Source organism: Carassius auratus, chromosome 12, assembly GCF_003368295.1.
Source record: "Carassius auratus strain Wakin chromosome 12, ASM336829v1, whole genome shotgun sequence".
Classification (NCBI taxonomy): domain Eukaryota; kingdom Metazoa; phylum Chordata; class Actinopteri; order Cypriniformes; family Cyprinidae; genus Carassius; species Carassius auratus.
The window spans coordinates 16727409-16751269 of NC_039254.1; the positions used below are offsets into that span (position 1 = coordinate 16727409).

At 46.0% G+C, this 23861-nt stretch overlaps 1 protein-coding gene across 5 annotated transcripts in view; it reads left to right on the forward strand.

The window, feature by feature from the left end:
- Nucleotides 1-23861, forward strand: part of LOC113111986 (transient receptor potential cation channel subfamily M member 4-like) — a 106300-nt gene that overhangs the window by 66407 nt on the left and 16032 nt on the right. For all 5 annotated transcript variants that reach the window (XM_026277305.1, XM_026277303.1, XM_026277301.1 and 2 more), the window contains 6 exons: nt 12782-12897; nt 13075-13207; nt 13517-13691; nt 14474-14639; nt 14730-14911; nt 15003-15135. In XM_026277305.1, the coding sequence (XP_026133090.1) occupies nt 12782-12897; nt 13075-13207; nt 13517-13691; nt 14474-14639; nt 14730-14911; nt 15003-15135 (905 nt within the window). The remainder of the gene's footprint in view (nt 1-12781; nt 12898-13074; nt 13208-13516; nt 13692-14473; nt 14640-14729; nt 14912-15002; nt 15136-23861) is intronic.

Sequence of the window (23861 nt, forward strand, 5' to 3'; positions counted from 1 at the left end):
CACAAACTGAGCAAGCCAAAACAAAATCATGGATGTCACCAGCTATACGTGGCCACATAATTGTTGTCTATCCAACCCATTAGTTCTACTTATCCCTGGGTGACAAGCTACATTAGAACAATGACAACCTCGGACCTTAATTCTTCCGGCACAAATAAGCGGTTCGGTGGACAACCGGACGGAGGCATTACCCCTTGTAAGGCCATCTTTACCTTCGACTCGACCTCCCATGCGAGAGCTGAGACCAACTTAAAAATGGTAAAATACACTCGGGAGTCACCAGGCGGGTGGAGGAATCAAAAAGGCATGATAAAGAGCCGGGTTTGACATTTTTGGAACCCGGGCGGTACGATAAAGTAAACTCAAAATGACCGAAAAAAGTGCCCACCGAGCCTGCCTGGAATTGAGTCTTTTGGCAGTACTAATGTACTCTAAATTCTTATGATCGGTCCAAACAATAAAAGGAACCCCTGAACCTTCCAGCCACTGACGCCACTCTTCCAATGCTAATTTGACGGCCAACAACTCTCTATTGCCAATGTCATAATTATGTTCGGTAGGAGTTAGTCGATGAGAGTAAAACACGCAAGGATGTACCTTATCGTCCAAAGCAGCACGTTGAGACAACACTGCTCCTACCCCCACCTCTGACGCGTCAACCTCCACCACCAACTGCCGTGTGGGATCAGGGGCCACAAGGATGGGAGCCGAAACGTAGCAGCTCTTGAGGTTAGCGAACCCAGCCTCAGCTGCGTCCGCCCACCTGAACGGAGTACTGGGGGAAGTCAAGGCTGTCAGAGGTGAGGCTAGTTGGCTGAAATTACCAATGAGACGCTGATAGAAATTGGCGAACCCCAGAAACCACTGTAGGGCCTTACGGGAATCTACCCACCTGCATGGGCTCGTGGTCTTTGACGGAACCGACCATGTTCTCTCGACTCAAGTGCCCCCTAGCAGGAGAGATGGTATGGCGAGAAGGACTGGGTTGGCGACCCAGGCGATTAATCCGTGCATCGACCCATAGAGCCAACTCTATGAGCCTGTCGAGAGTGGGGGGCAGCTCGAGGAGGTAGATCTCTTTCTGTACATGGTTGGATTACCCATGCAAGAATCGATCTCACTGCGCCACCTCGTTCCACTGGCACGCGGCCGCCAGGGTGCGGAACTTGATGAAATAATCGGTCACTGCGGAAGAACCTTGATGGAGTTCCGAGATTTGATTAGCAGCTTCCCTGCCTCGTGGAACAAGGCACAACACGGATGTTGGTTCTCCCACACCGCCGTCCCCCATAAGGCAGCCTTGCCGGATAACAACGTAAGTGTAAATGCCACCTTAAAATTCTCTGTGGCGAAGGTGCGGGGCTGTAGGGTGAAATGCATTGAATAATTCTCTGGCGCCGGTAGTCGCCGCTCTGGCCAGGAGTGGTCCCGGGGAATCTCCCGGGGGACGGACGGCGCAGGCGGTGCGATGGGTGCAGTGGGAGATTTGAGCTGATGAATCCGCTGGGTGAGCTCGGACACCTGTGCCACCAGCGCTCGGATAGCGCTTCCAGTGTTAGAGATGCTCTCCTGCTGCTGATCCATGTGTTGGCCACTGTGGAGCATAAAGTCCGTGAGGATGTTGGTGCTCGCTGCTTCCATGTTGGTGAGATCGTTCTGTGACGGTGGAGTGAAGGAAAATCAGGAAACAGATGCGAGTTAACAGTTTTAATGAAGTGAGATTAACAATAAGACACAAAGGAACAATGCGGCTGAGAAGACGACACTCTGTGGTGGTGGTGAGGAGGTAAGGAATCCGGATGATGGTGGAGAGAAGGTGAGTAGTCCGGATGATGACGGTGAGTAGGCAGCAGGAGAGGATGGCACAGGAACTGCGGGGAATAGAGCTGAAGGTAAGTGTCCGTGGCTGAGTGGATGAGGTTCTGGGAAAAACACAGACATCCAACGCAGACAATACTAAAACCAACAAACAGGGTAACCGACATTAAACAACGATCTCACAAACACAAGACGTGAGACAAGCCAATAAATAGTGGATGAGTAATGAGTGACAGCTGTTGCTGATGACAATTAACGGAGACGCCCACAAGCTAATCAGTGCTGACGCGAAACACACAGATTTCACCAAAAAGTGCAAACACCCCGAGAACACGGTTTACCAACCGTGACAACGGACCCTGAATGTGACGATCGGGTGTGGGTCGGTTGAAGCTATGTAAATCATTTGCCGGTTGGCTTGACGGCGTCCACTTTAGGAAGGCCAAACAAAAACTTGGCTCTACAGCAGCTTCTTCTTCGTTTTCTCTGATGAACTAACTCTACAGCAGCACTTCTTCCTCTTTGTCGTTTTCTTGTCTGAAGTACTCAACCAAGCATTCTAACCACAACCATGCCCCTCCCCACCCTCCAAACATTTTAATTTATGTAGGCAGGAATTATTTTAATGATATTCTAATGGGCCGCTTTGTGGCTTCGCAAAACACTGGAAAACAACGCTGAAGTCCAAATGATCCGTTCATTGTAGTTATTGAAAAGGGATAAAAAAAGTCACCTCTTATTAGGGAAGCAAATTTTTTTTATCAGAATTTGGTTATTGCTCAGAAGGTGCTCCTACATTTTTAAAGAGGACAAGCACTAAAAATAGAGCCTTGTATCAGTATATTAGATCCTGCATGAGATCTTAAAGAGACAGCAGCCTAAATAAACCTGCTGCTGTCTTTCATTATACAGTGAAGACTATCTAGTGTTATTTTACAGTTGAATAATTTATAGATAGACCTTGCTTAAAAAAATTTAAGTATTGTTAATTTGATTTGTATCTTGTTATTGTTTTTGTTTGTGCTATTGATTGCCATTAATTTATTTGTTTTTATCTTATTATTTACTATTTACTTGTTAGTTCATTCAATTCTGAGTGCACATGATTCTTGGATGGGGAGGGGGCATGGTCCATGAGAAATAGTCCTGCCACCAGAGCTAGAAAATATTCTAGAGGAAACACTACATACATTTAATAAAATAAAATAAAACGTCCCTAGGTTACGTATGTAACCCTAGTTCCTCGAGGGAACGAGACGGTGCGTCGTAGCGCTTTTGGGGAACGCCTTTGGCAAGAACAACTCTAAATATCGTGTGCAATCAGTTCAATGGAAGAGCGTGACGTCACGGACGGGGTGACGTAGCGACCAGTAAGCTATAAAGGCACATGCCACGCAGCTGGCCTCAGCTTCGAGTAGGGAAGCAAGCGCAGGCAGGGGTGGCGGGAGTATGGCTCGGCGACACAGCGTCTCGTTCCCTCAAGGAACTAGGGTTACATACGTAACCTAGGGACGTTCCTCTTCGGGAACTCGAGCTGCGTCGTAGCGCTTTTGGGGAACGATGTGCCAAGACTACCAAGGCCCTGCCTAGTGTGTATCCGAAGAGCACAGCTTAGGACGAGAGGACAGAAGAGCCAGGAGCGGCTCGCATATTGAGATTGTAAAATCTGGCGAATGTATAGGGCGTGGACCACCCCGCAGCGTTGCAGATGTCCAAGAGGGACACACCTGCTAAAAAGGCCTTAGAGGCAGCCATACTCCGCGTAGAGTGAGCCTTGGCTCCCAAAGGAAGGGGAAGACCAGAGGACTCATAGGAGACGTTGATAGCCTTGACTATCCAATGACTAAGGGTCTGCTTAGAGGCAGGAGAACCCTTTTTAGGAGGACCGTAGCATACAAGCAATTGGTCAGACTTTCTCCACAGGGCAGCTCTGTGGATGTATGTGTCCAATGCTCGCACTGGACACATACAATTTAGCTTCGCCTGGTCTGGCTCCCAAAAGGGAGGAGGACAGAAGGCCTGCAGTACGACAGGTTGTGGTGTGACAGAGGGAACTTTAGGAATGTAACCCGCTCGAGGGTAAAGAAATGCTTTGGCCATACCAGGGGCAAAGTCTAGATAGTTAGGGGCCACCGAGAGGGCCTGAAGATCTCCAACTATCTTTAGAGAGGTAATAGTCAGTAATAGGGCAGTCTTAAGTGTCAGATGTCTGTCTGAGATTTCTTGAATTGGCTCGAATGGAGCTTTGCAGAGAGCCTCTAACACCACAACCAAATCCCATGGGGGAATACGGGACCGTACTGGAGGTCTCAGCCTCAGTGCACCTCGGAGGAAACGTGTAACTAGGGGGTGTCTACCCAGTGACTGGTCACTGTAAGGGACGTGGTAAGCAGCTATGGCTGCCACGTACACCTTTAAGGTTAAGTGGGTTAACCCCGCAGAGAGCCTAGCTTATAAAAACTCCAGAACTGTACCAACTGGGCAGTTAACAGGGTCAAGGTGGTGATCTCTGCACCATGAAGTGAAGAGTTTCCACTTCAGGGCGTACAGTTTCCTCGTTGAGGGAGCTCTGGATTGGAGTAGGGTCTCAACAACCTCGGTTGAGAGACCAGCTGCTAACAGATGTGCCCCCTCAGGGGCCACACCCACAGCTTCCACAACTCCGGGCGAGAGTGAATTATTTTGCCCTGCGCCTGAGAGAGTAAATCTGTCCTGATCGGAATCTGCCATGGAGAGCCGTCGAGGAGAGAAATCAGATCTGGGAACCATACTTGGCCAAGCCAGAACGGGGCTACTAACAACAGACGGACCCCGTCCCGGCGTACTCTCGCCAGAACTCCCGGGAGCAGAGCGATGGGGGGAAAGGCATACAGACGAAGCCTCGGCCAAGTCTGTGCCATGGCATCTAGTCCCAGAGGAGCTGGGTGAACTAGAGAGAACCAGAGGGGACATTGCAATGTCTCTCGAGTCGCGAAGAGGTCCACCTGAGCTTTGCCAAATATTTGCCATATCTGCTTCACCACCTCGGGATGAAGCATCCATTCCCCTGGCCTCGGCCCCTGTCTCGCCAGCATGTCTGCTCCCACATTCAATCGCCCAGGAATATACACTGCTCTTAGCGAGAGGAGTTTGCCCTGGGACCACAGGAGGATCTGGTGCACCAGCTTGTACAAGGGGCGTGAACGCAGACCCCCCTGGTGATTGATATAAGAGACTACCGCTGTGTTGTCGGTGCGCACTAACACATGACAGCCTCTCAGGTCTGGGAGGAAATATTTTAAAGCTCGATATACTGCTAGCATTTCTAGACAATTGATGTGCCATGTCAGATGGCGACCGCTCCACAGACCGCGGGCAGGGTGGCCACTCATGACCGCACCCCAACCGGTGAGGGACGCATCTGTCGCTAGTGTTACACGGCGACCAAGAGCTCCCAACAACGGGCCCTGATTCAAGAACCAAGGTTTCTTCCATATGTCTAAGGCACGAAGGCATCGCCGCGTGACCTGAATAGTTCGGAAAGGATTTCCCCTCGGGGAAAACCCCTTGGTCTTGAGCCACCACTGAAGGGGCCTCATGTGCAGGAGACCAAAAGGTATCATGTTGGACGCAGCTGCCATGAGCCCTAACAGTCTCTGAAACTGCTTCACAGTGAGTGACTGGCCTTCTCTGACTCTCTTGACTGATGTGAGGATCGACTCGATCCGAGCAGGAGACATACGTGCCTGCATCGTGGTCGAATCCCATACTACGCCTAGATAGGTGAATCTCTGAACTGGAGAAAGTACACTCTTCTTGGCATTCAGTCTCAAACCCAGCTCCCCCATATGGGTGAGAATGACACCTCGATGTCGAACCGCCATCTGCTCTGATTGAGCTAAAATCAACCAATCGTCGATATAATTTAGAATGTGGATGCCCTGCATACGGAGGGGTACCAGAGCCAAATCTACACATTTCGTGAATGTGCGGGGTGAGAGTGCAAGGCCGAAGGGAAGTACTCGATATTGATAAGCTTTGCCCCCGAAAGCGAACCTCAGAAACTTCCTGTGTTGTGGAAGGATGGATATGTGGAAGTATGCATCTTTGTGATCTATTTTGACAAACCAGTCCTCGGATCTGATTTGAGCTACAACCTGTTTGACAGTAAGCATTTTGAACTTCAGTGACATAACTGAGAGGTTTAACTGACGTAGGTCTAAGATCGGACGCAACCCCCCATCCTTCTTTGGAACTATGAAATACCGGCTGTAGAACCCGGATTCCCTGTCTAGAGGAGGGACCACCTCGATGGCCTCCTTACTTAATAGGGTATTCACTTCCTGTTCCATAACCAGAGCGTGCTGGGGGCCGACGACTGTCGGTGTAACCCCATTGAATCTCGGCGGTGGACGGCCGAATTGAATAGCATAGCCTCTTTCTACTGTGTGCAGGACCCATTGAGATACATTTGGCAGAAGTTTCCACGCTGCTCTAAAATGTATTAAGGGAATCAGTCTCTCGAGACTGATCTCTGGTGTAAGAGGCCCCCGAAGGGGAGGCGAGCTTCCCAGCTCCGCTACGCTCACGGGCGGAAATAACTGGGAGGGACGCTCGCAGGAGACCGCTGCACCCTGAAGCACCGGCAGGGTTGGCAGACCGGCCTCCAGAGGGAACCGGGGAGAGGCGGGCACCGTATAACGAGGTGGATACCGCTCAGACCCCGTAGGGGCTACCCTCGAGGTCACTGGGATATTGGCGTCAGGACCTCTTTGTCGAGGACTTCCTAGCTTTGATAACTGTACGAAGATCAGATTTTAATCTAGGAGCCCCCGACTCAGAGCGTTTTTGAGCCTCACGGTATGAGGAGCCTGCTAGTGGCGTGAGTATCTCCCGTCCAGATAACCCACAAGAGCGACGAGCGAGGAAACTCTGGAACGCCGCCGCCTGCTTACGGGCCTCCTGGAACCTGTCGACGACAGTATTGACTGTGTCGCCGAACAGGCCCGAGGCTTGGAGCGGGGCGTCCAGGAGTCAGAACCTGTCACAATCTTTTATTTGGGACAGGTTCAGCCATAAATGCCTCTCCGCGGCCACCAAGGCTGCCATAGACCGCCCAATCGCGCGAGCGGTCTCTTTGGTGGCGCGGAGGGAGAGATCAGCGGTCCGTCTAAGCTCTGCAATATCGTCGGACTTGATCCCCTCTCCCTCGTCTACATCTCTCAGCAGGTCGGCCTGATATGCTTGAAGGACGGCCATGGTGTTAAGGCACGCCCCTGCCTGACCTGCTGCCACATAGCCCTTGCCCACTAACGCTGATGTTGTTCTTAATGCTTTTGTAGGCAAGGCCGGAGCCTTCAGAGACGATGCCGAACCGGGTGACAGATAGCCCGCAAGTGTCTGTTCGACCCGTGGCATCGCTCTGTACCCACGCTCATCGAGCCCTGTTCAATTCAATTCAATTCAAGTTTATTTGTATAGCGCTTTTTACAAAATAAATCGTTACAAAGCAACTTTACAGAAAATTATGTTTCTACAATATTTAGTAGTAGCTAGTAGTTTGTGCACATTTGACAGGATTTTAGAAAAAATAATAATAATAATACAAGACGTAGTCAGCTAGACGATGAACTATCAATATTATTAAGTTATTATATGATTCAGTCACACATTTAGCAATAATTGTTAGTTCTGTTTGTTGATTCAAGGTTAGCATCATCTGGGGTCCTCTGAGGGTCAGCATCATCTCTTCTCAGGTGTTCTGGATCCAGACTGGAGCTTGTGTAAATCCTAGTTACCACGGGATGTAAATCCCGTGGCGAAACATAGAAACAAAATACAGACATCATTAGCATAGCTGCTGATCCAACAAAGTAAAATTAGTTTAACCCAAGCTAATGAATAAAAATGCAACTTTGAACAGATGCAACTACACTCACAATTAAAAAGAAACATTATTCGAATGCTTGGCGAAAGAGATGTGTTTTTAATCTAGATTTAAACAGAGAGAGTGTGTCTGAACCCCGAACATTATCAGGAAGGCTATTCCAGAGTTTGGGAGCCAAATGTGAGAAAGCTCTACCTCCTTTAGTGGGCTTTGCTATCCTAGGAACGACCAAAAGTCCAGCGTTTTGTGACCTTAGGGTGCGTGATGGGTTGTAGCGTGGTAGAAGGCTAGTTAGGTACGCTGGAGCTAAACCATTTAGGGCCTTATAGGTAAGTAATGATAATTTGTAACTGATACGGAACTTAATAGGTAGCCAGTGCAGAGACTGTAAAATTGGGGTAATATGATCATATTTTCTTGACCTCATAAGGACTCTAGCTGCTGCATTTTGGACTACCTGTAGCTTGTTTATTGACGAAGCAGGACAACCACCTAGAAGTGCATTACAATAGTCCAGTCTAGAGGTCATGAATGCATGAACTAGCTTTTCTGCATCAGAAACCGATAACATGTTTCGTAGCTTGGCAATGTTTCTAAGATGGAAGAATGCAGTTTTTGTAACATTGGAAATATGATTTTCAAAAGACAAATTGCTGTCTAATATAACACCCAGATTTCTGACTGTAGAGGAAGTAACAGTACATCCGTCTAGTTGCAGATTGTAATCTACAAGATTCTGTGTAGTGTTTTTTGGTCCAATAATTAATATCTCTGTCTTATCCGAATTTAATTGGAGAAAATTGTGTGTCATCCAATCTTTTACATTTTTAACACACTCTGTTAGCTTAGATAATTGGGAAGTTTCATCTGGTCTCGTTGAGATATATAGCTGAGTATCATCAGCATAACAGTGGAAGCTAATTCCGTATTTTCTAATAATATTACCAAGGGGCAACATATATATTGAAAATAGAAGGGGACCTAGGACGGATCCTTGAGGTAGGATCTAAACCATCTTAGAGCCTGCCCTTGAATACCTGTATAGTTTTGTAATCGATCTATGAGTATGTCATGATCTATGGTGTCGAACGCAGCACTAAGATCAAGTAAGACTAGAAATGAGATGCAGCCTTGGTCTGACGCAAGAGCAGGTCATTTGTAATTTTAACAAGTGCAGTTTCTGTGCTATGGTGGGGCCTAAAACCTGACTGAAATTCTTCATACATATCATTTTTATGCAGGAAGGTGCTCAATTGAGCAGACACAACTTTCTCTAAAATTTTAGACATAAATGGAAGATTTGAAATAGGCCTATAATTTGCCAGTACACTAGGATCTAGTTTTGGTTTCTTAATAAGAGGCTTGATAACCGCCAGCTTGAATGGTTTTGGGACGTGTCCTAAAGTTAACGACGAGTTTATGATATTGAGAAGCGTTTCTTCTGCTACAGGTAACAGCTCTTTCAGTAATTTAGTGGGTACAGGATCTAATAAACATGTTGTTGGTTTAGATACAGTGATAAGTTTATTTAGCTCTTCCTGTCCTATGGTTGTAAAGCGCTGCAGTTTATCTTTGGGTGCGATGGATGAAACTGAAGTGTTAGACGCTGTAGAATCTACATTCGCTATTGTATTTCTAATGTTATCTATTTTATCAGTGAAGAAATTCATAAAGTCATTACTATTTAACGTTGGTGGAATATTTGAATCAGGTGGCATCTGGTAATTTGTTAACTTAGCCACTGTGCTAAATAAAAACCTTGGATTGTTTTGGTTATTTTCAATGAGTGTGTGTATATGGTCTGCCCTAGCAGTTTTTAGAGCCTGTCTATAGCTGGACATACTGTTTTTCCATGCAATTCTAAAAACTTCTAAGTTAGTTTTTCTCCATTTGCGTTCAAGACTACGAGTTAATTTCTTGAGAGAGTGAGTATTACTGTTATACCATGGTACAGTACGTTTTTCTCTAACTTTTTTCAATTTGATTGGGGCAACAGCTTCTAATGTATTAGAGAAAATAGTGCCCATGTTGTCAGTAATTTCGTCTAATTCGTGTGTATTTTTGGGTACAATTAGCAGTTGAGATAGATCAGGCAGGTTATTTGCGAATCTTTCTTTGGTGGCTGGAACAATAGTTCTGCCCAGACGGTAACGCTGCGACATATAGTTAATATCAGTTATACGCAGCATGCACGATACAAGGAAATGGTCTGTAATATCATCACTTTGAGGTACAATATCTATAGCAGTAAGATCGATTCCATGCGATATAATTAAATCTAGTGTATGATTAAAACGATGAGTGGGCCCGGTGACATTTTGCTTGACTCCAAAGGAGTTTATTAGGTCAGTAAACGCAAGTCCTAATGTATCATTTGCATTATCAACGTGAATATTAAAATCTCCCATGATTAGCGCCTTATCAACTGTAACTAGAAGGTCTGAGAGGAAATCTGCAAATTCTTTCAGGAATTCTTTATACGGCCCTGGTGGTCTATACACAGTAGCCAGAGCAAGAGATACATTAGATTTATTTTGTATGTCTGACAGAGTAACATTTAGCAGAAGTATTTCAAATGAGTTAAACCTGTATCCTGTTTTCTGGGTAACATTGAGAATATCACTATATATTGTTGCAACACCCCCGCCACGACCAGTCTGACGGGGCTCATGCTTATAACAGTAGTTTGGTGGAGTAGACTCATTTAGACCAAAATAATCATTTGGTTTTAGCCAGGTTTCAGTCAAGCAGAGTAAATCAAAACTATTATCTGTGATCATTTCATTTACAATAACTGCTTTTTGTGCGAGTGATCTAATATTTATGAGCCCAAACTTTAAAAATTGTTTTTGTTCATTTACTTTACATTTTTCTGGTTTAATTACGATAAGATTTTTTCTAGATCCTACATTATATTTATATTTTGACCTCGCTATTCGGGGAACAGACACAGTCTTAATAGGTTTTACAGCGCAAGTACCTTTAGCATTTAAGCGGTTAGAACAAAACTCATCATAATGGTTATTTGAGAATTGTCTTACTAGTCACATGGAGCGAAGTGTCCTGGAGATGTTGTCAGAGAGAAGCTCCGCTCCAATTCTGCTGGGGTGTAATCCATCAGCGCGAAACAGTCTAGGACGCTCCCAGAAAAGATTCCAGTTATTAACAAATAGCAGTTTCTGTTCTTTACACCATGACAACAACCATTCATTTAAAGCAAAAAGTCTACTGAACCTTTCGTGTCCTCGTCGATACGTGGGCAGTGGTCCTGACACGACGATCGTCGCCGCGGGCGTCGTGCTGCGAACCGTCTCGATCAGGCTCCTGAAGTCCCTCTTCAGCGTCTCCGTCTGCCGCAGCGTGGTGTCGTTAACCCCGGCGTGAAGCACGACCGCTCTGGGGCTCTCGCCGTCCTTCAGGATCGCGGGTATCGGCGCAGAAACATCGAGAACACGAGCACCAGGCAAACAATGAGTGTGCACTTTACCTTCGGCTAACGTAGCACTTACGTGTCGGACGATGGAGTCTCCGATGATCACAGCTTCGCGTCCTGTCTCGCGGAGGGGAGCGAAGCGGTTCTGGATGGAGAGCTCGAAGGCAGGAGGGGGAGAAGTAGTCGCCCGGGACCCGGCTCGCGTCCTCCGCTGTGGATGCACCCAGGGTCCGTGGTGTCCCGGCGTCGCAGTGAAGGACATCTGGGAAGATCGCGTCCTGGGTGCACCGGGCCTGCGCAGAGAAACACACGGAGTAGACGTGGTGGGACCGTTAACAGCACGCTGTATACTTACCCCTGTCACATTCCCATAATATTGTGAGTCAGGGCCGAAGAGACGGGTGGAATATGGGTGTTTCCACGACCTCGCTATTTCGTCATGGAGGTCGGGAAAAAAGGGAAGGCTCCGGACTGGAGGTGGTTGTCTGGGCCTGAGATACCGCGCATCGAGTTTACTTCTCTGCGGTTCATGTATTTTCTGTAGGGGCCAGTCTATTTTTAACTTCTCGACTGCCCGAGTAACCACCTCCAGCAGCTCCTCATACTGGGGCGAAAGGGGTGGCGAATCCCTACCAACTGTCTCCACATCCACCTCATCAGACGAAGAGAGGTGGAGTGTCGACCCCTCGCCCTGGGGGGAAGAAACCGACGAGCGTGCTTCCGATCCCAGGGTTTGGGTGCCTGATCTAGCAGATGAGGAAGGAGATAAGGACTGGCCCGTCTCCATTCCCTCTGCCAGATCCACCTGCGAACCCCACGAGTGCAGCAGCCGCTCTGCCTCAGCAGAAGCGGGGCCAGAGCCGTCGGGGAACGCTGGCGAAGGCTCCCTCCTCGAAGAGAGCCCTCCGGGATCGAAGCGTCCGCATTGGCAATCGTTCACAATGCGGACAGTCAGCTCCCTCGAGAGCTGACTCAGCGTGCTTCGACCCCAGGCAAACCCCGCATAAATCATGTGTGTCTCCAGCCGTGATGTAGCGCTGGCATGGAGGACCACACAGTTTATAGCACGATTTGGTTTCGCCCTTCAAATGTCTGGTCTTTGCTTTAGACTTAGGCATCTTAGTCTAATAATACTGGACAGACAACAGTAAATAAGACTTACAAGACAGACTTATGAACATGCACACACAGAGCGCTTGCTGAAAGACGCGAAGCTGAGGCTAGCTGCGTGGCACGTGCCTTTATAGCTTCCTGGTCGCTACGTCACCCCGTCCGTGACGTCACGCTCTTCCATTGAACTGATTGCACACGATATTCAGAGTTGTTCTTGCCAAAGGCGTTCCCCAAAAGCGTTACGACGCAGCTCGAGTTCCCGAAGAGGAACATAATTTACAAAGTTAAAAAGAAAAGGCCCCTGTAAATCAGTAAATTTTTTACTTTGTGTTAGGAAGACACATTTTTTATTATTGATAAGAATGTGCTCCTAATTACAAGATGAACACTGGTCTTAAACTGGGAGTGTTACAAGTATGGCTGTGAAATTGGGTTTAGAAAAATGTTCAGTCAAAATAATTTTTTTAACCTCTGTATCAAAGAAGTGAAACAAAGAAAGAATTTTCATTCACGTATAATGACTAATTTTCTTTTTACTCTTTTACTCCCAGACATTCATTGTGGGCAGTAAGATGTTTTGTCAGAGGTTGATGCTGTATCTTCAGGATGTTTGGAATAAGTTTGATGTGCTTGCCATCTCCCTCTTTATTGCTGGATTGTGCTGCAGGTAATGCTTGACAGTCCACAAAAATATTTAGCAACTGTTTTCAACATTGATGATAATAAAAGAGATTTTGTGAGCAGCAAATCAGTATATGAGAATTATTTATGAAGAATCACATAACACAGAAGACTGGAGTAATTATGATAAAACTATATTCATGTGTACTTTTATGTTTCTCAGGATGTTCAGTTGGTCATTCAACATGGGACGCGGTATACTGTGTATGGACTACATGGTCTTCACGCTCCGACTCATCCATATTTTTGCCATTCACAGACAGCTGGGTCCACAAATCATCATACTTGGCAAAATGGTGTGACAATCAGAGAGGCGATCAAAATGATAATTAATCTCTATAGATGACATCCAGAAAAATCATTATGCGTACAATGCATTACTGTAGAATCAAGACCATTCCAAGCAACCGTCCAGAAAAATATAGATTGATTTCATGCTTTTAAAAGCCCTCCAAGCCTAAAAGACGTCTACAACACTAAAATCCCATTGTGTCAACTGTTAACAGATAAAACATGTTTAAAATTAAATGAATCAAAATTTAAAGCAACAATTGGAGACCTTTCACATCTCACTACTCTTTTTATTTCCTATGAATGAACCACAGATAAAGGATGCATTCTTCTTCTTATTCTTCCTGGGAGTGTTTCTGATTGCGTATGGCGTGGCCAATCAAGGTTTATTATACCAATATGACCCAAGCCCTGATAGAGTGTTTCGACGAGTCTTGTACAGACCATATTTGCATATATTTGGACATATTCCTGTGGAAGAAATAGACAGTATGTACACCTCTGATTTACACTTAAAGGAATAGTTCACTTAAAATTTTAAATTTGCTGAAAACATGCTGCCCCTAAATCTAGGAGTTTGTTTCTTCACCGAAAAAATGCTATTAAAAACATCACAATATTATAAATAAACAAATCCATCATTAGGGTGTTTTATCTTTACGCCATTGTTTCTGGGCAAAATACGAGTCCATATTTCATAATAGTGCTTTCTCCAGTAAAAAAAACAGTCTCCTGTTGTCACATCAAAATTCACCAACATATTTATTTAGAACTGCTTTGGACTGTTTTAGCTTGTAAATGGTTCTTGAACTGTGCATATGTGGTTGAAACAAGATTACTTTTTCACTAGAGAAAGTGATATTGTGGATAGAAGACTCATTTAAGCAGAAAGCATGTAAAAGGTAAAAAAAAATGCCTTGATGATGAATTTCTTTCTTAAAAATGCATACCTTTTTCTTCACAAAATGCTAATTGATGGACTGGAGTGGTGTGGATTACTTGTGGATTATTGTGATGTTTTTATCTGCTGTTTGGACTCTTATTCTGACGGCACCCATTCACTGCAGAAGATCCATTGGTGAGCAAGGGAAGTAGTGCTAAATTTCTCCAACTCTGTTCTGATGAACATCTACATCTTACATTGATTGAGGATAAGTAATTTTTCAACAAATTTAAATTTTAGGCTGAACTATTCCTTTATATTGACACTAAAAATATTTCACAACTTTCAGTTAACATCCATTGACGATATTGTATCTGTGTATGTTAAGCTGGCAAATATTGGGATAGAGACTGCACCGATAATCTGACACTGATTAATGAAGGGAAAGAGCCATGTAGAGACACCAGCCACAACTGGCTTGTGGTCATTTTACTGGTCATATTCCTGCTAGTCACCAACATCCTACTAATCAACCTGCTCATCGCTACATTCAGGTATTTGTCTAGTCATTCATCTGCTGTATGTAGCTATCAAAGTATCCATCCATCCATGTATTTCTATTATCTTTGTGTTTGTTTCTGTAGCTATACTTTCTCTAAGGTTCAGGAGCACAGTGACACATACTGGAAGTTTCAGCGGTATAATTTGATAGTGGAGTATCATTCCCGTCCAACACTCGCTCCACCGTTCATCATCCTATCCCTCATCAACCTCTTAATCAAAAGAAACTTACGCAAAGTGCCTTCCACCAAACTCCACCGATTTGGTAAAGTTAGAAATGATATGCAGTTCAAGCAGACTTGTTGAAGATGAAATGTGATGTAAAGTTAAAATTGTGCATTTGCCTTTTATAATAGCACTGCAGTTAAAGGGTAGAGATGCTAACAGGCTGGTGAAATGGGAAACCTTCCAGAAGGAGAACTTTCTGACTCTCGAGAGCAATAAACGAAGAGGGACTGACTCTGAGAGGCTAAAGCGTGTGACTGCTAAGTAAGTCAAAAAACCTCCTGAAATATGATTTTAGTGTTATCTATTCATACGGTTGTATTTTATATATACCTAAAGGATTAATAGGAACACCTGTTCAATTTCTCATTAATGCAATTATCTAATTAACCAATCACATGGCAGTTGCTTCAATGGATTTAGGGGTGTGGTCCTGGTCAAGACAATCTCCTGAACTCCAAACTGAATTTCAGAATGGGAAGAAAGGTGATGTAACAAGGTTCAACACAGTCTCAATAGGAAGGAAGAAGGCAGGGGTCGGCTTGTTGCTGGGACACTCGTTTATTCAACAAAACAAAATAAAACAGGATGCCCTCTGGGCGTAGACAGCAAACGATTGCTTAAACACGGTCAATAACTTCAATAACTTCAAAGCACTGTTGTAGCTTTCCCTAGTGCAGAACGAGGTCCCAGCGTGTCTCTCTTCCCTTCTCTCTGCGGTGACTCGGCTTATATCCGGTCTCTCCACGCCAATTACTGCAATCAAACACACGTGTTCGTTAATTGCATTTGACCTACTTACGCCTCGCTCTGCTCCCTCCGTCTCTCTCCCGTTGCGGATTCCGCTAAACCACGCCCCCCTCTCCACATACCCCCACCGCCACCACCCCCCCCCCCGGAGAGGAAGTCAGCCGCAGCCATCTGTACACCCGGCCTGTGGATCACCTGAAATTTAAACGGTTGTAAAGCGAGATACCACCGGGTGATCCGTGCGTTGGTATCTTTCATGCGGTGGAGCCACTGCAGAGGAGCGTGGTCCGAACAGAGGGTGAACTCCCACCCCAGGAGGTAATAACGGAGGGTAAGAACAGCCCACCTGATCGCCAGACATTCTTTTTCTATAGTGCTGTACATCGTCTCTCTCTTAGAGAGCTTCCGACTGATGTACAGCACCGGCCGTTCTTCCCCCTCCACCTCCTGGGACAGGACTGCGCCCAACCCTCTGTTCGACGCGTCTGTCTGCAAGATACATTTACATTTACATTTATTCATTTAGCTGACGCTTTTATCCAAAGCGACTTACAATTGCTATATATGTCAGAGGTCGCACGCCTCTGGAGCAACTAGGGGTTAAGTGTCTTGCTCAGGGACACATTGGTGCCTCACAGTGGATTCGAACCCGGGTCTCTCACACCAAGGGCATGCGTCTTATCCACTGCGCCAACCCCACCCCCATAAAGGGGAGAGAAAAGTTAGGTGCATTCAGGAGCGGTCCGCCACACAGGGCAGCTTTTAACTGGGTGAAAGCCTGCTGGCACTGCTCCGTCCACTGGACAGTATCTGATGCCTCCTTTTTAATTAAATCAGTCAGCGGGCTAGCAGTATCCGAAAAATTAGGTACAAACCTTCTATAATACCCTGCCAGCCCCAGGAACTGTCTAACCTCCTTTTTGGTCTTAGGCCTTGGACACGTTGCAACTGCTGCCGTCTTATCAATTTGGGGACGCACCTGTCCATGACCCAAGTGGAAACCCAGATATCTTACTTCCACCCGCCCAATTGCACACTTCCTCGGATTAGCCGTGAGCCCAGCCCTCCTCAGCGTCTTCAGGACCGCTCGCAAATGCTGCATATGTCGCTGCCAATCCCCACTGTAGATGATGATGTCATCCAGGTAGGCGGCGGCATATGCAGCATGCGGACGGAGAATTTTGTCCATGAGACGCTGAAATGTGGCTGGAGCCCCGAATAGCCCGAACGGAAGAGTGACAAATTGGTGTAAACCGAACGGCGTGGTGAAAGCTGTTTTTTCTTTGGTCATGGGAGACAAGGGGATCTGCCAATAACCTTTAGTTAAGTCCAGCATCGAGTAAAAGCGAGCCGAGCCTAGTCGATCAAGCAATTCGTCCACCCGGGATGTAATGGATCAGGTAATCAGGTAATCAGGTTCAGGTAATCTATACGGCCGGCTGCGAACTACCACGCCCGGCTCGGTCTCAACATGGTGCTGAATGAGATCCGTTCGACCAGGCAGGGGCGAGAACACATCAGCAAAGGCTGCTTGAATGGACTTGATATCAGTGAGCTGCGATGGTGAGAGGTGGTCTCCTCCAGGGGCCAGAGCGAGAGATTGGGATTTTGAACTCACTTCTGGACCGAGATCCTCCTCCCCACTCACTACCGTCGCCAGCAACACTGATTCCGCCTCAGACCATTTTTTTAATAGGTTGAGGTGGTATATTTGATGTGCCCCGCCCCTATCCGTTCGAGCTACCTCATAGTTAAGATCCCCAACCCGCCGTGTGACCTCAAAGGGTCCTTGCCACTCCGCGAGTAACTTTGAACTTGAGGTAGGGAGTAATACAAGCACTTTATCTCCCGGTGCAAATTGACGTAGCCTAGCCCCCCTGTTGTACAACCGACTCTGTTTGTCTTGAGCCTGCAACAAATTCTCCATGGATAGCCGCCCCAACGCGTGGAGTTTTGTTCTCAAGTCCATGACATATTGAATTTCGTTTTTACTAGCAGAAGGTCCGTCCTCCCAAGTTTCTTTAAGGACGTCAAGGACCCCGCGGGGCTGGCGCCCATAAAGAAGCTCGAAGGGGGAAAACCCCGTGGAGGCTTGCGGGACCTCCCGTACAGCGAACAAGAGGGGTTCTAGCCACCTATCCCAATTTTTGGCGTCTTCCTGAACGAACTTACGAATCATGGATTTTAATGTGCGATTAAATCGCTCGACCAGCCCGTCTGTTTGTGGGTGATAGACGCTTGTTCGAATTGATCTAATGCCCAATAATTCATAAAGCTCGCGAATAGTACGTGACATAAACGCCGTGCCCTGATCGGTGAGGATCTCCTTTGGGATCCCCACCCGGGAGATTAATTGAAACAGTGCACTCGCCACACTCTTCACGGAAATAGAGCGGAGAGGCACTGCCTCAGGATATCGTGTTGCATAGTCCACCAGAACTAATGCAAAGCGGTGTCCTCATGCTGACCGCTCTAATGGCCCGATGAGGTCCATGCCAATTCGTTCGAAGGGGACCTGCATTAATGGAAGGGGGCACAATGGTGCTTTTGGGGTGGCCGGTGGATTCACCAGCTGGCATTCACGACAAGCCGCGCACCACCTGCGCACATTCTCGTGAATGCCCGGCCAGAAGAAGCGGGCCATGAGGCGGTTTAGTGTAGCCGCTTGCCCTAAATGCCCGGCCATTGGATTACAATGAGCCGCCTGGAAAAGCATTTCCCGACGGCTTCTAGGTATCAACAACTGGGTTGTATCTTGCTTTGTCTGGGCGTCTTGGGTCACCCGATACAACCTATCTTTTAAAATTGAAAAGTAAGGATAAGAGAGCGGTTGGTCAGGGAGGAGAAGCTGTCCGTCGATCGAGCGAACCTGGTCAAAAGCATTTTTCAGGGTCTCATCGCGGGACTGTTCCAGGGGAAAATCATCGCGCTCCGGGAGGATGTTCCGCTCGGGAGCACTCGGTTCCCCTGCAACAGGTTCCGGTGGTTCCGGTTCAGCCTCTCCCACCTGCGCAACCGCTACTCCATCCCTCCCTTGTTTCCCCCAAGAGCCATCCGAACATAAATACCCCAATAATTCATTAAACGCGGGCCAATTCGTACCCAAAATTATCGGATGCCTGAGGTGCGGATTAACGGCCACCTCTACTCTATGTTTTTGTCCCCTAATTTTAATATCCACAGGCAAAATAGGGTAATTCACCACTTCCCCGTGTACACACCGAACCCTAACCATGCGGCTACTATCCAATGCCTTCGGATGAATCAGGCTTTGATGGATGGAGGATTGGTTACATCCCGAATATGTACCCCCCCTGATACTCACTGGTATTTGGTATAAGCCAGCCTGATCGAGGGCAGCCTTTGGCGCATCAAGGACCCGGATCACTTCCATCACCGGACACCTATTGATAAAATACCCTGGGTCCCCGCAACGCCAACAGGCCGGCCCAGACTTTACCGCCACCCTGGCGGCAGGAAGTAGGTCAAGCGATTGGCGAGGAGAGAGCGGAGAGGCCGGGGCCTGGGGAACGGATCCCATGGGCGAAGTCCCACCCCTGGGAGGAGCCCTGGGACCTGCTGGTGGTTCAGCCCCGTAACTCGTCCTCCACCTCGGGGCTAGCTTCGACGGAAGCCCCCCACGGGACCTGGGGAGAGGGACAGATTTAGGGAGAGAGAGGGGAGGGGAGGAGAGAGAAGGAGAGAGAGAAGCAGATGGTAAGGGGTCGCCGACCCCTGGACACGCCACCATTTGGTCTTCCGCCAGCTGGATGGCCTGGTTCAGCGACGTCGGGCGGTGGCACTGGACCCACTGCGCTGTCTTCCTTGGCAGCTTGGCCACGAACAGCTCCAGTACCACACGATCGATCACATCCTCGACGTCGCTACTGTCGGCCATCAACCACTTGCGGCAGGAATCCCGGAGCTGCTGTGCCATCACGAAGGGCCGGCCAGACTCTTCCAGGGTTAGAGTCCTGAACCTCTGGCGATGTTGCTCCGGAGTCCGACCGACTCGCTGGAGGATGGCACGCTTGAGGTCCTGGTAGGCCAGGAGGTTTTGGACTGGCAATTGGTGAGCGGCCACCTGCGCTTCCCCGGACAGCAGGGGAATGAGCCGCAGGGGCCAGTCCGCAGGGGGCAACACCCTCGAGCCTCTGCCGATTTTTCGAACAGGTCCAGGAAGGCCTCCGGATCATCCTGAGGCCCCATCTTGTTGAGCGGCAGAGGAGATGTCTGGTCTTTAAACGAAGGGGTGGCCCGGGCCTCCCGGTCTACCCAGCTCCGGAATAGCTCGCGGTCTTCATGCTGGGCCCGGAGGAGCGCTTCAAAGCGTTTGTCCTGCTCCTCCTTGATCGCCAGCATGTGTTGATGTTGTTCCTGGTGAAAACCGGCGAGCGACTGGATGATGTCCGCAAATGGCGTACCTGACGGAGATTGCATGGCGGCGATGCTCTTCTTCCTTCCCGGGTTTTCGGCACCACTGTAACAAGGTTCAACACAGTCTCAATAGGAAGGAAGAAGGCAGGGGTCGGCTTGTTGCTGGGACACTCGTTTATTCAACAAAACAAAATAAAACACGATGCCCTCTGGGCGTAGACAGCAAACGATTGCTTAAACACGGTCAATAACTTCAATAACTTCAAAGCACTGTTGTAGCTTTCCCTAGTGCAGAACGAGGTCCCAGCGTGTCTTTCTTCCCTTCTCTCTGCGGTGACTCGGCTTATATCCGGTCTCTCCACGCCAATTACTGCAATCAAACACACGTGTTCGTTAATTGCATTTGACCTACTTACGCCTCGCTCTGCTCCCTCCGTCTCTCTCCCGTTGCGGATTCCGCTAAACCACGCCCCCCTCGCCACAGATGATTTAAGCAGTTTTGAGCGTGGTATGGTTGTTGGTGTCAGACGGGCCGGTCTGAGTATTTCACAATCTGCTCAGTTACTGGGATTTTCATGCACAACCATTTCTAGGGTTTACAAAGAATGGTGTGAAAAGGGAAAAACATCCGGTATGCGGCAGTCCTGTGGGCGAAAATGCCTTGTTGATTCTAGAGGTCAGAGGAGAAAGTGCCGACTGATTCAAGCTGATAGAAGAGCAACTTTGACTGAAATAACTGTTAGATCGTTATAACCGAGGTATGCAGCAAAGCATTTGTGAAGCCACAACACACAACCTTGAGGCGGATGTGCTACAACAGCAAAAAAAAAAAACAACGGGTACCACTCATATTAACTACAAATAGGATAAAGAGGCTAAAATTTACACGAGCTCACCAAAATTGGACAGTTGAAGACTGGAAAAATGTTGCCTGGTCTGATGAGTCTGGATGTCTGTTGAGACATTCAGATTGTAGAGTCAGAATTTGGCGTAAACAGAATGAGAACATGGATCCATCATGCCTTGTTACCACTGTGCAAGCTGCTGGTGGTGGTGTAATGGTATGGGGGATGTTTTCTTGGCACATTTTAGGCCCCTTAGTACCAATTGGGCATTGTTTAAATTCCATGGCCTACCTGAGCATTTTTTCTGACCATGTCCATCCCTTTATGACCACCATGTACCCATCCTCTGATGGCTACTTCCACCAGGATAATGCACCATGTCACAAAGCTCGAATCATTTCAAATTGGTTAATAGACATGACAATGAGTTCACTGTACTAAAATAGCCCCCACAATCACCAGATCTCATGTGATGGATGTGGTGGAATGGGAGGTTCGTGCCCTGGATGTGCGTCCCACAAATCTTATGGAAGTAAAGTAATGACATATGTCTTTGAAACAAAAAAGCATGCTGAATAGCACTAACTGAAAAATAATGCATTGCATTAACTGTACTTACATTTTAATGCCTTATATTTCCAAGGCTTGGATTTTTAGGTCCTGACATTCAACATCGTTTCAATTCAAGTTCGTTTAAACTGTGAATATTTCAATAAAAAATATTTCACACAACTTTTCATAATTAAAAAATCTATAATTCATATTCACGTTCCAGAATACACTTCCAAAATATTCAATTGGTTTAAAAATACAATGTATGATATTGAAATTTCGGTCCATTTTATTTCACTTTTCAAATTCGCTTCTTCATATTCAGTGGTTAAAAAGCGACTTCTGATGAAGACCAAAACAACAGGTGGATTAAGTCATACAGTTACAAAAACTGATCTGCATAAATGGAGCAAGCGCTAAGCAGAAGTTTTGATTATCGGGCATGTGGAAAAGCTGATTGTGTGAATGTTTATTTCAACATCTTTGCCTTTACCATAGACTGTATAAAGGCTGTTACCTGTAGCCTAGTAAGCAGCATTCTCTACCATAAAGGAGATTATAATAGGATTTTACCCAACACTAAAGTACCAAACTAACATTACATCTAAGGAAGACATACATTGCTTTCGGTTGTTTAGTTTCCGTAACTTTGTGTCATGGCTTGTGTGTCGCTGTGCTGCAATACTGGGGATCCCCTCACGTCGCTTTCTCCTTCTTTCCAAAGAGATCGGGCAGTTGTGCTCATGAGGCGTCTGTCATTGCTAAGCAACCATGACCTGCTCTCATGTTCATGTTCCATGAAGATATTTTATATCAATTCATTTGGATAACTTTAAAGAGGATTTTCCTAACTCTAACCGTAACCCTTTTTTTGCACCCTCAGATACCAGATTTTCAGCCAAATATTGTCCTACCCTAATAAACCTTACATCAATGGAAAGCTTATTTAATCAGATTTCAGATGATGTATAAATCTCAATTTCAAAAAAAGACTGGTTTTGTGGTCAGGGGTCATATATATATATATATATATATATATATATATATATATATATATATATATATATATATATATATATATATATATATATATATATTAGGGGTGTAACGGTATGTGTATTCGTACCGGACCGTTTCAGTACAGGGCTTTCAGTACGGTGCACGTGTGTGCCAAATTAACGAATGCAATATTTTGTGCACAGAAGTACATTTTCGTGTTTCCAAACGAACATATTAAGTGGCGGAAGTCTCAGTATGCTTTATATTTATGCTCAACATGAAGTATAGATAGTGTTGCCGTGAAGACAAGATCCTGGTGTGTCAGCGGTCTCCCTCTATGTCACCTACAAAAGGAGCAGCGCGCTAATGGCAATGATTTTGGTGTGTAAAGACACAGAAAACATGAAGCAGCCATCACGCAACTGTCACGCAGCAGAAACGCGTCACGCAACTGACACGCAGCAAAAAACACCACGCAGCCAGTGTGTCACCGGCCTTATAATCAGCTGCAGGGCGGGATTTGCGTTGAACGCGGTGCCTGGCGAAAGTATTCAAACCCCTTCAATTTTTTTTCCTAACTGCTTTAAATTACTTTTTTTCAAAATCAATGTACACTCCATACACTATAATGACAAAGTAAATATGACGTTTTTAACATTTTTAACAATTGTTAGCCAGCACCCATATTTTATGACTCTAACTTAAAATTGCAACAGTTCCTTACTTCAGTGTGTTATACACATAATTTTGATGTTTTTGTAAAGAAGAACCTTGAGTTGATAATGCTCAAAAAGATTAAAAGTTATGGACACTGAAGTGCCTTGAAAAAAATTGTACCACACTGAATTTCTTTTAATTGATATAAAAATACATGAAATCAGTCCTGGAGCAATCTAGAAAAAGTAATGGGTTGAAAGTTATTCTATTTCAAAGAAGATACCATGAAAATGTTTAATCCCTTTTACCATTTTTCTGATACTATGTATAGAAATACATCATTTACACTGATTTCTACTCATATAGTCAATTATCATGTGCTGATCGCCAATTAAAGAGATGGTAATCATACAAATGCGCCATAAAGACAATAATTACACTCTATTAATATAGATGGCATTCACATTGATACCTGTGTTTACACAGTAATTGCACAGTAAAACACACTCACACATATATTAAAATTTTGAAAAAAAAAAAGGTGTGTCACAGCGCACGTCACAAGCTATCACGAGAAAGTGCCAGAATTAAAATAAACAATCTTCCACCTATGTTTGACTTTTTTTTGTGGATCATCTCATTCTGTTTGTGACACTTTATGCTACAAAACCATTTTGTTTTTTTTTTACTACCAAGATGCAGTTTTCTGAGAGTGAGTTATTCCATAACGGAAGAACTGAAACGTTAATAAAGGAATTATGATCCATATTAAAATGTTATTGCTTCGTTGGACTAAACGTGCTCTATTGA